This window comes from Eurypyga helias, unplaced genomic scaffold (genome assembly GCF_000690775.1).
Source record: "Eurypyga helias isolate BGI_N326 unplaced genomic scaffold, ASM69077v1 scaffold18542, whole genome shotgun sequence".
Taxonomy (NCBI): domain Eukaryota; kingdom Metazoa; phylum Chordata; class Aves; order Eurypygiformes; family Eurypygidae; genus Eurypyga; species Eurypyga helias.
Window position 1 is genome coordinate 664 of NW_010236923.1, and position 15,498 is coordinate 16,161.

General features: G+C 46.8%; 1 protein-coding gene across 1 annotated transcript; it reads left to right on the plus strand.

The window, feature by feature from the left end:
* Nucleotides 1-3,775: 3,775 nt before the first annotated feature.
* LOC104506356 (C-type lectin domain family 4 member E-like) lies at nt 3,776-8,012 on the plus strand. Its single transcript, XM_010147282.1, has 6 exons — nt 3,776-3,812; nt 4,710-4,805; nt 5,885-5,977; nt 7,084-7,235; nt 7,454-7,584; nt 7,853-8,012. The coding sequence occupies exons 1-6, from the start codon at nt 3,776-3,778 to the stop codon at nt 8,010-8,012; spliced, it is 669 nt and encodes a 222-aa protein (XP_010145584.1).
* Nucleotides 8,013-15,498: the final 7,486 nt, after the last annotated feature.

The following is a 15,498-nucleotide window of genomic DNA, read 5'->3' on the forward strand; positions in this document are numbered from 1 at the left end:
CCCCAGTCTCCCAAGGGACAGTCTCAACCAGTGTCCTAAACAGACCACAATCTGCCCTTTGGAAGTCCATGGTAGTGGTCTTGCTGGCTCCCCTCCTTACTTCAAGGCACTCCAGAAACCTCCTTGATTGCTTGTACTTTGCTGTTGAAAACAAAGCTGGGAAACCGGTGCACAGACTTCTAAGCCTTCTGGCTGCCTCTGTTCGCTGCACTCTTATCCATGCTGCTGGAGCTCAGGACTGGAGCTGGTCTTTAGTCCGCGTGTGTGCAAAGCAACCAGGCACGCTGGGAACAACTTCCTGTGGGATTAATTCTCACGTCCTGTATTGTCACAGCTGGTAGCACTTCCTCTGTGTTTCTGCCTTTCACTTTGTTAGTATTTCCTTCTAGACTGCTTGCCTTTATTTGACTGTTCCATATAAGTCTTTCCCGTCAAGTCGTCCTATATTCAAGAAAACGGGAAAGAAGGATCCCCAGGAGATTTAGGTTGATGGAGAAACTGCCATCAACCCCTGAGAAAGAGATAACTGGATCCAGCAAGTTCTCTTCTGAACATGAGCACACTTGCTGTTCCTTCTTGGTGCTTGGAACCCTCTTGTGCATTCTCCCTCCTGCTTCAGGTTGCTTCTAAAACAGGCACCTTCAGTCCTCCCAACACGCGGTTCACTGCGTTTCCACTTCTTAAACAGGAGCTGCAACTAATTCAGTATGTGGTATAATTTTGCACAAAATCTGATTAGGTTTTATCTTCCAGCTTCTGGCTTTCAGTTTCTCAGATCCCGAGTACCTCTGAGGGAAGTTGCATTCTGTCTTCTCTTGCAACCTTGAGTCCTGCAATACACCCTGGAACCACAGTATTTTCCTCAGTTCACGTCCCGTTGATCTTGTCTGTATCCATGCCATGCTTGTTGGCTCTTGTTGATACCAGAAGGGTCTGTGAAAGGAGATTCGCGGTTCTTCAGTGCCTCTTTTAGGAGTGAACTTGTTATAACCAAGTACCGCTGTCTTCCGAGGTTCAGGGGCAGAAGTCCCTGAGAATTCTGCACTGCCAGGTGCTACCCTTATGTCCCAGCACGCTGATCTGACACATATATTTCTGAAGTGAAATAACCACGGGTCACTCATGAAGCCCTTCATGACTGGAGCAGGTAGAAAACCGCTGAGAATCTTTACTTACAGAAATGTCGAAAGACATACAGGAAGATTGAGGTCATTGAGGTCACTCTCCCCAGGTGTGCCTCTGGTGTTTGTGGAACAGGAAAGAGAAATAAGTTCCTGCCATTTTGGAAATATAAGATATTTGCAGTGGTTCCAGTGCCTTCCAGAGCAGAGGAAACTTCTCCCTTCACTGGTCCCAGCTGCCTGGCAGCAGGACTAATAAGGAGATTTTGTGCAGGCTAGTGCAGAGTTTGGCTACTGTCACTGAGACTTCTTATCCCAGAGTGGGACAGAGCTGTTAGTCACCTGAATGTTGTGAGGTCGGCTGTTACTCGCTGGAAACAGTAGCTTGGTTTGTGATGCTGAAAAGACGATCATTTGCTGTCTCTCTGCTTTAGACCCTGTGCACACACCAAGGTGAATTCCCTTGAGGGTGCTTGCACAGACCTTCATCTTGGTCAAATGGCCTGGGTAGCAACAACAAATAAAACAGGAATGTGGACATAAACAGTTGTGTGAACTGAATAGCTGAAACTATCTGAGAAGGCATTTAGCCCAAACACACTATTCTTAAAGAACATGACCACCAACTGAAAAGCTTTTGAGACTGGGGGGGAAAGAAAAAATTAGAATAAGCAAGAACCTTTTTGACCGAGAGAAGAGAGAATTGGGAAGGAAGTGGCAGTTGAAATCTGATTTGACAGTTGCCCTGCAACTCTGCAATCTCTGTAACAGAGTATGCTCCCTGTTGGGTGCCGTGGGGAGCCTGCCTTCCTGGCAGCAAGGGGTGCAACACATCCAGACCCACATCTTCCGTGTGCAGAGGTGACCTTGTGCTTTCTCACTGGTCTGTGGGTTAGCAGACTGTAGGAAGTGGTGTGGATACACAGGAACCCTACATCTCCAGCAGGAAGTGTGTGAGAACAGGGCAACCCTGCTCCCAGAAAAGGGGATGTGTTCTCACAGCCTGCGCTTCCTGTGGTAGGGGTGGGAGACAGGAAGTTGCACAAGGAATCATGTGAATGTGTGTATATGTGAGGGTTAGAGCTTTTGGGGATTAGTTATGCAAAGATGTTTAGAAATTTGTAGGTGTTTATTAATATTTTCTGTCTGGTATTGTGTTTTATCTCTTGGATTGCTAATACTGATCTTGAACAGTATTTCAGGGTTTGTCAGTTAATTGCATGTCATGAATAAACAGGTAAACTGCTTAGATCCATCCTGGTTAGATTTAAGCCACATGAACTAAGCACATTCTCCTTCTGATTGATCCATACCCTCTACATTCTCAGTACTGAACAGCTGAAGTCAGCTCCCCGCCCATATGCACAAAATCAAGTATAAGCACGTTCTCCTTCTGATTGATCTCTACATTCTCAGTACTGAACAGCTGAAGTCAGCTCCCCGCCCATATGCACAAAATCAAGTATATTTTAGAGCAATAACAAATACAATGCATTCTCAATTTTGGGCATCTGTGGTGACATTCAGCTCTGTTCTCCAGTGTGACAGCTGGGAACTTTTTAAAATGTCACTTGAGAATCTCCCACTCTGCTGTGCATCCAGCAGCCAGTGCCTTCTAGTAGCTCCTCTCTTCCACCACAATACCAGAAAGCACGTGTATGGGGCCAGCTTTCCAATGCAACAGAGCTATTGGGTGGTTCAACCCTGACTGCAACCTGTTGTGCACGAAAAAACATGCTCAGAGGATGTTTTCTACGTATGTTATGCTTGCCCTTATTTGTAACCAGTTTTGTGCCCTGGTTTTTTGAGACTTCGACAGATATGCTCGTGTTATTGTGTTAGCTATCCCATTCCTTCCTCAGTGCATCCACGCATAGAGCTTCACAGGGAAAAACTAGCTGAGTGGAGCTAAAACTACCACATATGGCTGTGCCTTTTGTAGTCGTGACCAAGGAAAACTGTAACTCACAGGGATTCTGGCATCATCTAGTGATCCATGCTGACATCCAGCTCCATAATGACAGGTCATATGCAATCCCTCCACTCAAATTTCCATCCTCTTTCCATGAGCAGTTAGTTAAAAACAGTGTTGGCAAGTTCTTTGTTGTGCTCTATGTTACTGGGCTCGGGTTTTACATGGGGACTTGCCCAGATTGTCACATACATGCTTTTCTGCTGTTTTTTGACTCCCTTTCACAGGACATTGTGGGTGGGTTTAGCCCTTTGCTATCAAATACCAACAGCATAGGCATTTTCACGCACATACTCACCAGGGAAGAACAAACACCAAAAAGGTAAGACCAGTAATATGTCCTGTGAAACTGCTGGAATATATGCAAAATGGTGGTGTTTGAACTGGAATAATATTACTCTTAATCTGTTTTCATTTGCCTCTGCGAATTTCTGTGTTGCAATGAGCACCTTGTGAAATGTCCTGGCAGAGAAATGATGAAAATTCCCCCAACTCCATATGCTGTGGGGAACACCCAGGATACGTCCTTTTTTGCACACCATATTAAGAGACTGTGAAGGCTCCTCACCAGTGTGGGAGCAGCCCTGGTGCAGTCTTCTGTGCAGGAGGGAGGCTGCATTCATGGCCATATTGGTAATGGGGACTCTTGGTGGAGAAGAGTGATACTGTGGTAGAAGACATCATGAATCACCGGGGGAGAGTCAGTCCTAGAACTGCAGGTAACCACAAAGCCTTCCTTTCTGTTCTCCTGTAGAAGAAGGAGGAGGTGGGGGAAAATACGGGACTGGGATAGACAATGGGCATGGTACAGTGGGTGGCCTCATAACAGGAGAAGGGGCCTAGGACAAGACCAAAGCAACAGATGAGGGAACTGGGGACTGCCTGGACTGGGAGAACAACCTTTTTCCCAGAGACAATGGAATGAAATTCCAGGCAGACTATGCTCTGCCATCGCCTTCAGTGTTTTTTCTATAAATGATGGAACTGAAAAGTCCCATTAGCATAATCTACGAGCATTATCCAGGTACAACTATCTGCATCAAACTAAGCACAAGTCACTGCCCACATCTCTGGTGTCTCTAAGGAGCACCAAGTGAGGGCTCTCCCAAGAGCTTCAAAGTGTCTGTTTTTCCTGTGGAGACAATCTCTTTTTGTGTGTCTGCCTCTGCAAACACTGAGCTGGGCAGTCACCCCTTTGAGTGGCTATACGCTGTTGCATAAAAGGGCTTGGGGAATAGAGCCAAACGAAAGAGCTAAGAGAAAGAAGCTCTAAAGAGAGATGAAGAGGAGGGAGGTACAGAAAGAGCGGTCAGTGGAAGCCAGGGGTAATGGATGGCAACAAGGAGGATGTGTTGAGGAGAAAGGAGTGGTGGCAGGACAAAGAACGGAATGCATTTTGGGAAGAGTACAGGCAGGGCTTTGGAAGAAAAGAGCAACTTCAGGGCAGCCTTACTCCATATGTCTCACACTGCTAACGACAGGCAGCAGGACCTGGTTACAGCACTTGCGGGGCTCCACAGTTCTTGGAATAAGGCTACCAGCAGATTGTTGGGGTATAGAGGCACCTGCATTATCCTGGTGCTGGGGGATTCCTACTCTTGCCTTGTGTTTTTCAGCCCCAGCAGAAGAGAGAAGCTGCTCCCAGCTGAACCCCTGGGTCTTCCTTGTTTCTGTCCTTGCCATCAAAACTGCCTTTGTAACCATCTGCCTTGGTGGGTTCCAGTATCTCTTAATTCCCCTGGGATAAAGAGAGCAGCTGACTGCCTTTTGCCAGATGAAAAAGCAAAATCCTAGTCTCTCTGCCAGCAGACAAATGCCCTTCGCCAAAACAGCCTGTTCTGCTACCCCTCTCCTGCCTCTTCCCTCTTAGTCAGGGAGTAAGGTCCCTTCCACAGTTAAGGTTCATACCCTGGCAGGACCTTCTCACTGCTCCTCTCCCTTTCCCTCTTGCCTGCATAAAGCCAGTCTTGGATAAAACCAGTCAGTTTCTCCCCTCCCACCAAGAGCTGAGAAGTATCTTTGGTGTCAAAAGGCATCTGAGTAGGTTCCCGGAATGCTGGACATTGGTTCCTGGGACTTGGGCTGTCTCTCAGAGCTTCCTGTGACAATGTACCAGCCAAAGAGCCAGGGTGATCTCCTCGGAAATACTGGTACCAGGCTGCCCATATTTTAGCAGGGTGGGGATGAATCCATCAAAATGCTCCAGGCACCTTACCCACACTGCCCGGACAACCCAAAAGGGAAATCCTTTGTTTGTCCTGAACTATCATATTGCTCTGTGATGACTCTTCTGTGGTGATTCTTAACTCCCTTGGATGAGGCCTCAACACTCAACAGTTCCGCCTCCTTCTTGATAAGAGTAAAAGTGGTGCTCTAAAGCTGCAATGCTCAGGAAGAGTAAGAGTGAGCATATTTAATATTCCACCTTTATTAAGCTTCATTACTTGGTTTTACTAAGCTACTTCACTTCATTACTTCTTTGACCCTCTCCTGACCCCATCCTCAAAGGTTGTCTAAACTGGATTTGTTATCTGGGAAAATGAGTCTCTCAGGCAGGAGAGGTGAGAGGAGCTCAGCTGATTAAAGCCTCTTCAAAGGAAGGAGTGACCAGTAGTGGCAGAAATGGCCTGCTGTTTCTCGTCTCTTTGTTCAATACAGATTTTAAAGCTTGTTAACGTAACAGAGGCTCTGTGGGAGCTCTAAGCCATAAGGTGGAGCATAGGACAGTTTGCTCATGTATGAGGAGAAAAGGATGACAGTAGCACTTTCCTCCTCTTTCCTCTCTTTCCAGTTGTTTTCCTTCATGGAAGCTATGACCAGTACAAGACTCTGCTCCAGAACGCTACAGAGTGGCACTGCATCCCCAGCACACCTACAAGCAACAGTGAGTGATGCTAAGAGCCTCATAAGCAAAATTAAGAACTTCACCAAAATTTACTCTGGTGTCAGTCAGCCTTTGAGGTCGGGAATGTTATTGTCAGCCAGGGCTGTGCCACAGTCTCTCTTTCTACAGAGCTATAAATGGTGTATGTACCTTGAGTGGATCTAATTTATAAGAGCACAGGTAGGTTAACAAAAGTTCTGCTAGCTGTTTCACTCACTGGACACTATTCCCTCCATTTGGTGGCAAGAACGGGTGTGAGATTGTGTGCTGTGAAGACAGCTCCTGAAGGGCAGAGGATTATGTCTCCACCTTGTAGTATGAATGTGACACGCTTGATTGCTGTGAAGGGGCTGGAGATTGGCTTGACCAGGGCACCGTCACTGTAGGCAACGCCCTGAAGAGCTCCTCGTGGGGAAACCCAAGAAGAGGGCCACTGTGAAATCTGAGATTCAGAGCAAGCATCATCTAAAGTAGCACATGTAAGGTTGTATTTGTTTGCTGACCTTACTGGATGAACTTTTCGGCCTGATATATTCTATACAGAGATATAGTCAGAGTAAAATATATACAGCTCAAAGATGATATATAGCCTCAAAGCATGCTTTGAGATAATATATCTGTGCTTTTTTAATCCACCATGTGACTTTCTGGCTATAAGGCAGATCTCTAGGAAAACCTGGCTAGTGTAAGAAACTGCCTGTGGTGGCAGCAAGGCTGTCAGAGCAGTTCACTGCACGTCTCTCACTCTGCATGAGCTGAGAGCTAAACGTTTGGACAACACGTCTCTGACGGAAGTGTTCCCAGAGGAGCACAAGCTAACTAAGTCCCATCTCGCTTCCTCAGGAGGGGTAAGGCAGAACCTGTCTCTCAGCAAACAGGGCTTGCATGGCCATGGCAGAACTGATAGAGAAAGGGAAAGGCACTTCAGGCCCGGGCCTTGTGACAGGAGCCACAGCTTTACTTATGGACCGTGGAAGAGAGCATTTACCTACATCCAGATTAAAAGTGTTGTTCAAACCCCTCGCCTAACACTGGGACCTTACACTGACGTTATTAAGATGAAGGACAGCACATCTGATTCAAAAGCAGGTTTTTTTCCCCCACAGAGGAGAGCTGGACGTGCTGCCCTAAGGGCTGGGAACGCTTCCAAAAAAGCTGCTATTTTCTGTCTGAAGACGCGATGCCCATGGCTGAGAGTGTGCAGAACTGCACCGGGATGGGCTCCCACTTGGTGGTGATCAACAGCGAAGCAGAGCAGGTACGTACAGGGCTGTGAGGGGGACACAGCAGCCAGAGACACAGTGCCAGGCCCTGCAGGGGACTCAGAGCCCCTCCTTGCTGCTGCAGGGGAGGGGGGATGTCCTTTCTGCACCCCTTCAGCACCAGCTCCCCTCTGCCACCAACCCCAGCCCACGGGGTCTCCTGCCGCCTCCCTCACCCAGCCCTGCACCCCATGGACATTGTGCTTTTTTCCAGGAGTTCCTCTTCAAGCTGGCAAAAGGAGCATTCACCAATGCCTATGAAACAAAGTACTACATAGGCTTAATTGCTTACAAAAGTGGGCAGTGGCAGTGGGTGGATCAGACTCCATATGAGAAGGCAGCCACGTGAGTATCCCAGAGGAGTGAGGAAGGTCCTGTGATTAGCATCCCTCAGTCCAGGTGTCAGAGAGGGGGGCTCTCTGTCCCTAACTACACTCTAAGCCAGAAAACTTGACCAGTTTTCTAGTCAAAAACATGACTAGTCTTTGGCTTGCCAGAGCCCCTGATCTCTGTTTTGGTAATCTTCCCTTTTCTCTTCCATAACTGTTTGAGGTGACTTCACCCCCACTCATTCATGTCAGTGCATTTCCAATAGGGGAACTTTCTTTTACAGGTTCTGGAAACCTGGGGAACCCAATTTACTCTTTGCAGAAAAATGTGCTGCAATTCACGTCAAGGGAAACACAGACTCCAGCACTTACAGTAACTGGAATAACATCCTTTGCTTCACAAGTTGCTATCGAATTTGTGAAGTGGCAGCCAAATTTGTCTGAGGAGGGAAATCCGCTTTGGATGAAGGACCTGAAGGAGTATTCTTGAGAAAGGGCATCTCATGAAACAGCTGCAGAAAAGTTGGTGTGAATCCACACATAGGCTTTGTCTTGCAATGTATATTGAGCAAGCCTGTCACAAAATCCCACATCTGAAAGACCTCAGTTACCAGCCTGTGCCCCTGCATCACTTTCCAAGCTGAAGATCAGTCCTGGATGAAGTTGCTCAGGCTGATGGCAAGGACCTACTGTGTGCCTTTTCACTCTTCTCCTTCACAGATGGGTGCCCTGATCCTCCCGTACTTTCCTTGACTCCTTCTCCAGTCAATATCTCAATGGTGCAGAAAAGGCCCTCTGTTTCATGAAAGGTTACTGGTCCTATAAATCACTGGAGCAGAATTTGAAATAAGAACATTCCATGGAGTGTGCTTGGCCCTTCCCTGAAGGGAAAAATTATTCATGGCTTACCTGTAATGTCTCGCTCTTCCTTCAGCATATTCTGTCTTGATATGTTATAAAAACACCCATCAATAAATGTTAATTCTGCCCTTTGCATGAGTCTGTCTTCTGAGCGACAAGTCCCAGCCGCTCGCCAACCCAGCCTCTCCGCATGGTGGATTTAACTTTTCAGTGGGTTTGGCACCTGCGGGTGGGAATATTTGTGTGTTGTGGCCTGGCCAGGAGCAGGCACAACCTAGCGCTCATCCGCAGGGTGTCCCCAGACATGGGAGAAAGGCTGTGCACCCTTTGAAGACTCACGTGTGAGGGAAGCAATGGAGCAGACTGTGGAGCAGACAATGCTAACAACTGTTTGCCCAGGATGTAGCAGAAAAGGAGATGGATTTTGGAGATCCTGCTGAGATATATGGCAGGATTAAGCATGGCAATGAAGGGGAGAAAAAGCAATCAAATAGCACATGAAGGATAAGAGCCAGTCTCCCCGGGGGGAATTCTAATGTGAGCAAAGGGTAGAAGACCACAGTCAGAAGCATCACTGCAAATCAGACAGACAGAAGTCTTGAGCAAGTGCTCTGCTTCCCCAAAATTCCCTAAACCTCTGTCTGTATATTCCTCCCTTTTCTTCCATACTCCCGGGAGAGCTGGAAGTTTCCAATTTAGGACAAAAAAAATATCTGAAAAATCAGTTCTGGGTGAGTTTTTTTTAATTATTATTCAAAAATCTGAGCATAATTTTGTATTATTTCCACCTAAAGCAATGTATATGCCAGGGTTCTGTTTTGGCCCTTGGACAAGAGGCATGACTGATGCAAGGTCTTGGTCTCTTTTTTTTTTTCTAGAGTTGCCAGGATCTTTTCACAGTGGTGAAAACATTGTGGTCCAGTTCAACAAGACAGCAAACATAAACACTGCAATAAGCTTCTCTTTTTGATTTCCCCCAGCTCAGTTCTGGAAACCACAGCAGCAGGGTTTTGAGGAAGAAAATGGGACAGATAAGACACAGAGGGTGAACGATACTTTACAGAAAGTTTTAGAAGCAGCTGCAGTCCTGGCTGCTGGGACAGAGTAAAACGTGCACCAGAAGACTGGTTTGCAGGGAAATATGACTTGATAGAAACAGTCTCCATGCCCCAGATTTGGAGCGCAACCTTTTTATTGAGATGTCCTAAAAAAAGAGAGATCTTGGGAGAAGGTACTGGGTTTGCCTGCAGAAGTGCTGAAGGGAAGTTCCTGATCCCATCTCCCTGCAAACATGCATGCTCATACGCAAGTACAAACCCATTCTTTTACATTAGTTGTACAATACAGCACATGAAGGCAGACAGAAGAGTTGGCCCCCATCCCTGCTTCGTGCAGCCACTGTTGAAGGATGTGGGTTTACCTCTTGCTCTGAGCAAGAGTTTCAGCCATATTTCTGAGGAAAGCCAATGCCCTTGACTAGTTCACCCCAATAACAGTACTCAGGGTTTAGATAGGGATGGAGCCTGCACACAGTAGGTGTTTGCACGGATGTAGAATAGTGCAAAAGCCTTCCTCAATGTATTCCTCTTCAATACAGATTTATCTGAAAAAGTTAGCTTTCTCCAATGTACGAGAAACAGGCATTATGTCTCAAATCTGTCTTGGGTCAGGAAGCAGCAGATATCATAACAAGACTCAGAGATAAAGTTATACAGTCAGGTATAGCACTTTAGAAAGCTTCAGAAGGACAAACCCTGCATATTGAACTAGGAAATTGGGTGCAAAGGACAAGACATCCTGAAATAGCTTCTGGTTTTCCTCAAGAAACCCTGTGATGCCCAGTCTTTGAGATGCTGTCATCAGCTATATCAACTTTAGGATGCTGTCATCAACCATATTGGAAGGACACCTTGGGATTACATCTTATCCTCCTGCGTATTAATTCTTTCTGCAGAAGAAAACACAGCCAGTTCTCCCCAGTCCCTCAATCCCGCCCTGCAAGTCCCGTAGAAATTTCCCTGTGGGAATATTGTGGCGGGGGAGGTTGTGGTGTGCCTTCCTAGGTTTGTCCCACTTGCACAGAGAGAAGCCAAGGTAGAAGGGGAGGTTGGTTTCCTTTCTGCTGCTGGCGAGCACTACATCCATCGATGGTGTCATCAGCGAGAGACGTAAAGAGAATGCCAAGCATCACTGGGGAGAGAGATAGAGAAGCAAGGGTAGGAAAAAACCACTACTGCATACCATTTTCAGAGAACATGAAAAAAAATATGTATCCAGTGTGATCTGGTGCCGAAGAAGACATGCGTTGTGTCTGTGTGGGTTTTAGGCAGGAGAAGGCAAGACCAGTGCAGGCACTGTTCTCTGTCTGGTAGGGTCCCATGGAAGAGGAGCAGTAGTGCAGGGCCTGTTGTGGGTTACAGTGTGTTCATGCTCTTCAAAAATTCCCTCTTGCCTTGGAGAGCACTGGCACATGCTGCCTTACCTTCCTTCTCCCTGTTCTGACAGCTGACTCTTCGTCATAGGATACACCTGACTGTCTCTAATAAATAATGATCCTTGCCAAGTGAAGAAATAGTGAAATCTACGTGTCTTTCATGATAACCACTGTGTTTTTTAAGGACTAGTCTATAAAAATTTCCTGCAAGGATCTCTGATATTTTTTTGTACAAAGCAGGGATTTTCCCCCTACTTTTTCCCATTTTTTCTCTCTTTTATCTCACCTCAAACACTTCCATGTTCCGTTACGACATTTATTCCCCTACTTTTTAATGTTTCTTTGCACTCCTGTTTTGTCTCATGTTGTTTCCCCTTGATTCCTTTTTTTTTCTTTTTCCCTTTTAAATTTGGTTTCCTTTTAAAATTATCGCTAGACCACAGATGAGGAGTGCACTACGCTATTTTGGGAAATACAGAAATGCCTGGCATCATCTTCAGCTCTGCTTCTCTCTGGTGTGCTCCGACAAAGGGTTTTCATCATAGAGCACACGCACACACTGCAATGTGGCATGCACAGTGGCTTTAGTCTTCTGCCTTCTCCACACCCAGACTGATGCAGTTTACTTCGTTGCTGCCTGTGCCAAGTACTTAGAGCCAAACACAAAAGGAAATCTTGCTAAAACATAAAATTAACCCTTCAGTAGAGTCAGGGCTTGAGCAGACAAGAATCTCTGTGGGTTGATCATGGGACTGCCCATGGCAGGGGGGTTGGAACTAAATGATCTTAAGGTCCCTTCCAACCCAAACCATTCTGTGATTCTGTGATTCTATGACTGAGGGTGGAGGCAGCCCAAACAGAGAGGGTCCAACTCAGGAGAAAGGTGAGAGGGGCAGGATCCCACCAGAATTGCTGAGCTCTGTGGTTGCCTTCTCAAAACCTGTACAGGAAGGGTGGAAGCCCATTCCATTGCAGTTCTTGTTCCCATCGCTGGGACGTTCTATCAGACAATATGCAGGAGTAACTGACTTGAAGACCTCTCCAGACTATTGGACAGCAGATACTGCCTCACCCTTTGTATGGAGGACAAAACAAACACTAATGATTTGCACTGGATATCCCATAGTCCCTGTGAACCACACAGGACCATTTTCTCTCTATGTCTAAGGATTTACCACCTCGTGTTTTAGGCCTTTGCTGAGACTGGGATAAAATATAGGTTATGAGAAGATCTTCCTAATACGTTTAGCAGCTCTAGCTACATTAATCAACTGGTTATTGTGGATCTAACCACTCGTGGAAATCTGTGCCTGGAGAAAACAGTGTAATCAAACTCACCCCCGCCACTGTTTCTCTACTCATTGGTTTGAAACACAGCCTGTTGCTTTTCTTTGTTCCTCTGTCCTTGCTCATAGTTGACTCACTCTCTGTTTTTAAGAACACCAGTTTTGAGTGGGGACATGTGGGAACAAGTTAGCCCCCTGACTAACATAGGACGTGTTTAGAAGAGGCAATCCATATCATTCCTGGTGAGCAACTTTTGCCACAGTCCTCCAAGGTACTACAGCAAAGCTTTATGCTCTTTGCAGCTTTGACATCCATCCAGAAGATACGGAAGCAGACAAGGAAAGAAAAAACAAAAGGGAACAAAACCTTTTTTTTTAATAAGTTCTGTAGTTAACCCCATATCCTCTAGCTATGTTACTTGCAAAAGTGCCATGGATCACCTCCCTCAGGAGGACCCTTGCATGGTTCGTCTTCCCTTGTTTCTATGCTGGTTGTTGGGAAGCCATTCTACTGCATGACTCTGTTCACACTGTCAAACCACGGCAGGGAACTGAGGGTAACACAGGGTGGGTTGGGATGAGTGTGCTGCGGGGCAGCTTAATGCTGTCCTTTCCCCCTGCCTGAAGAGTGGCTGATGTGGAGGCCATATAGTGTGGCGGTACCCCAGAGCCAGACCATTATGAGTAATTTCTGAAATTGTGAGATGGTTTTGCAGTTCTGAAAAGCAAGAAGTGGTGGCTTCCTGTTTCCAGAGCACTGACGTTTTTGCTCCTGGAGTGCCGAGGTTTCCCACCATCCCTCCACAGTACCGAACTCACCAAAGAATTATTAAAGCAAATGAATGAAATGTATGAAAACTGTCCCAGTAACAAACATTATCACACTGTTAATGAGAGAGCATCTCTTCTGCCCTGGGCAGTTCCCAACAACAGCATAATTGATGACTTGTATTCACATGAGAACAAGCATCTGTGCTTCCTGCACAGATGTACAAGTACCTTACAGCAAAACAAACATAGACAGGCTCTGCCTATGCCAAAACAGTGCCTGTACTGCAGCTGCAACTCTGTTCTTTCTGAATGTCTGTGAAGTAGGCCAACAGTTCAGGCAGTTCTTGCAGGAAGAAGGCAGATGGACAGTGTATGCTCCTTCACCAAGTCAGTCTGTGAAGTTCTAGCTTTAGCTCTCCTGCAACTCATACGCAGCAAGGCAACCATAGGGCTGCCATTGCCATTTATTTTTCTTCTGGCAGAGCCATATGGGCAGGAGAATATCCCATAATTCTGCTACGCACGTGGGTTGAGGGGTTGGTAGAAAACTGCTGGCTCCATGCAGGTGCAATAGTGCTAATGTGTTGTAGACCAGAGGGGTGTGAGATCTTCAGGCATCCTGGTGGTGTCCCAGGACAGCTACATTATCAATGTCCACCTACAGAGCTGAGGTGCTAACCAGCTGCTGTGGTTCCCTTTTGGATCTCCGAGACAGACTCAAGCTAAGTGGGAAGTTTTCTTGAAAGTGGTCTTTGGATCAGAAGGGGTTGGATCCTCTCTCTCTCTTGGGGCCTCCCCTGCCCCAATGGACAATTTTCTGCTCCAGGAAACTCATGCCCCCATCTGCCAACTTGATGCATCATCTAGGCAGCTTTGCTGCTTGCCAGGGGCTTGCATTTGTGACGCTGTGGGAAGGTTGTCAACACTTGTCCAGCCCTCAGACTATTACTCACTGATCTGGGCAACAACGATACTGCTGGGAGAGACCTGGAGCGTATCAAGCAGAACTACATGGTTCAGGGGGCAAGAGTCAAGGGCGTGGGACCACAAGTGATGTTCTCCTGGATCCTGCCAGTGATGGGAAAGGGCTTGAGGAAGAGTGGATGGATTCTGTGGATCATCGACTGGTGTTAGTGGTTTTCACCAAGGAGTGATGGTTTGTTATGATCCCAGTAAGAAAGGCATTCAGACTTTGAAGTAAAGTGCCAGTTAAAATGATATTTATCAGAGAGAACACTGAGATGGATAGTACAGATAATCATATGTTGCTATGGATGCTGGGAATCCTGTGTTGTGCAGCACTGAATGGGCCTCCAATCAGGTCATAAGCAGCTCCCATCTTTGCAAGGGTTACCCCATTTTTCTCCTCTGAGCCTTTATGGTATTTTATCACAAGGAAAACAATTCTATTCATTGTTTCTTCTGTCTAACAAAAGGATATGCACCTGGGAACTTCTTGCTGCAGCCTTAGATAAAGGCAAGTTCACACAGTTGGTGTAATTGGTGGTACCAAGTGGACAACAGATAATGGGCACTACAACACACCCTGAAGGCCGCACTGTAGACACAGCACAGAGCAGCACAGACCTGCACCTACTCAGGTGAACTGTTACGTGGATCACTAAGTCCTCTGTGGTCTTCTGGTCAGTAACAGGGTTTTGGTTTCTATGACCATGGGATCCTCTTTGAGGATCAAGAGATGCTTGGAAGAGATGGCATCCTCCTGACTATGCGGGACAAAACCATCTTTGCCAACAGGCTGGCCAAGCTGGTAAGAACAGGGTGGTGATCAGTGGGCCCTGAGAGTGGTGATCAGTGGGGCAAAGTCTAGTTGGAAGCCAGTAACTAGTGACATACCCCAGGGGATCTAAACTAGGTCCAGTCCTGTTTAACAACTTCATTAATGACCTGGATGGTGGGGCAGAATGTACCCTCAGCACATTTGCTGATGACACAAAACTGGGAGGAATGACTCCTCCTCCCTCCTCCAGAGGGTCATGCTGCCATCCAGAGGGACCTCGACAGGCTAGAGAAATGGGCTGACAGGAATTTTGTGAAGTTCAACAAGGTGAATAGCAAAAGGCCCTGTACCTGGGGAGGAACAACCACAGGAACGGTACATGCTGTAGGCCACCCAGCTGCCAAGCAGCTTGGCAGAAGAGGACCTGGGGTCCTAGTGGACACTAAATTGAACGTGAGCCAACAATGTGCTCTTGCTGCAAAGAAGGCTAATGAGATCCTCCATGCCTGCATCAGGAGGAATGTTGCCAGCAGGTCAGAGGAGGTGATCCTTTCCCACTACTCAGCGCTTGTGAGGGCACATCTGGAGTACTGTGTCCAGTTCTTGGCTCCCTCGTACAAGAGAGATGTGGATGTAGTGGACAGTATCCAAACAAAGGGCCACTAAGATGATGAAGGCATTTGAGCACCTCTCCTATGAGGAGAGGCTGAGAGTTGGGACTGTTCGTCCTGGAGAAGAGAAGGCTTGGGGGAGATCTTATCAATGTATATAAATACCTGAAGGGAGGGTGCAAGAAAGATGGAGCCAATCCAAGTGGTACCCAGTGACAGGACCAGT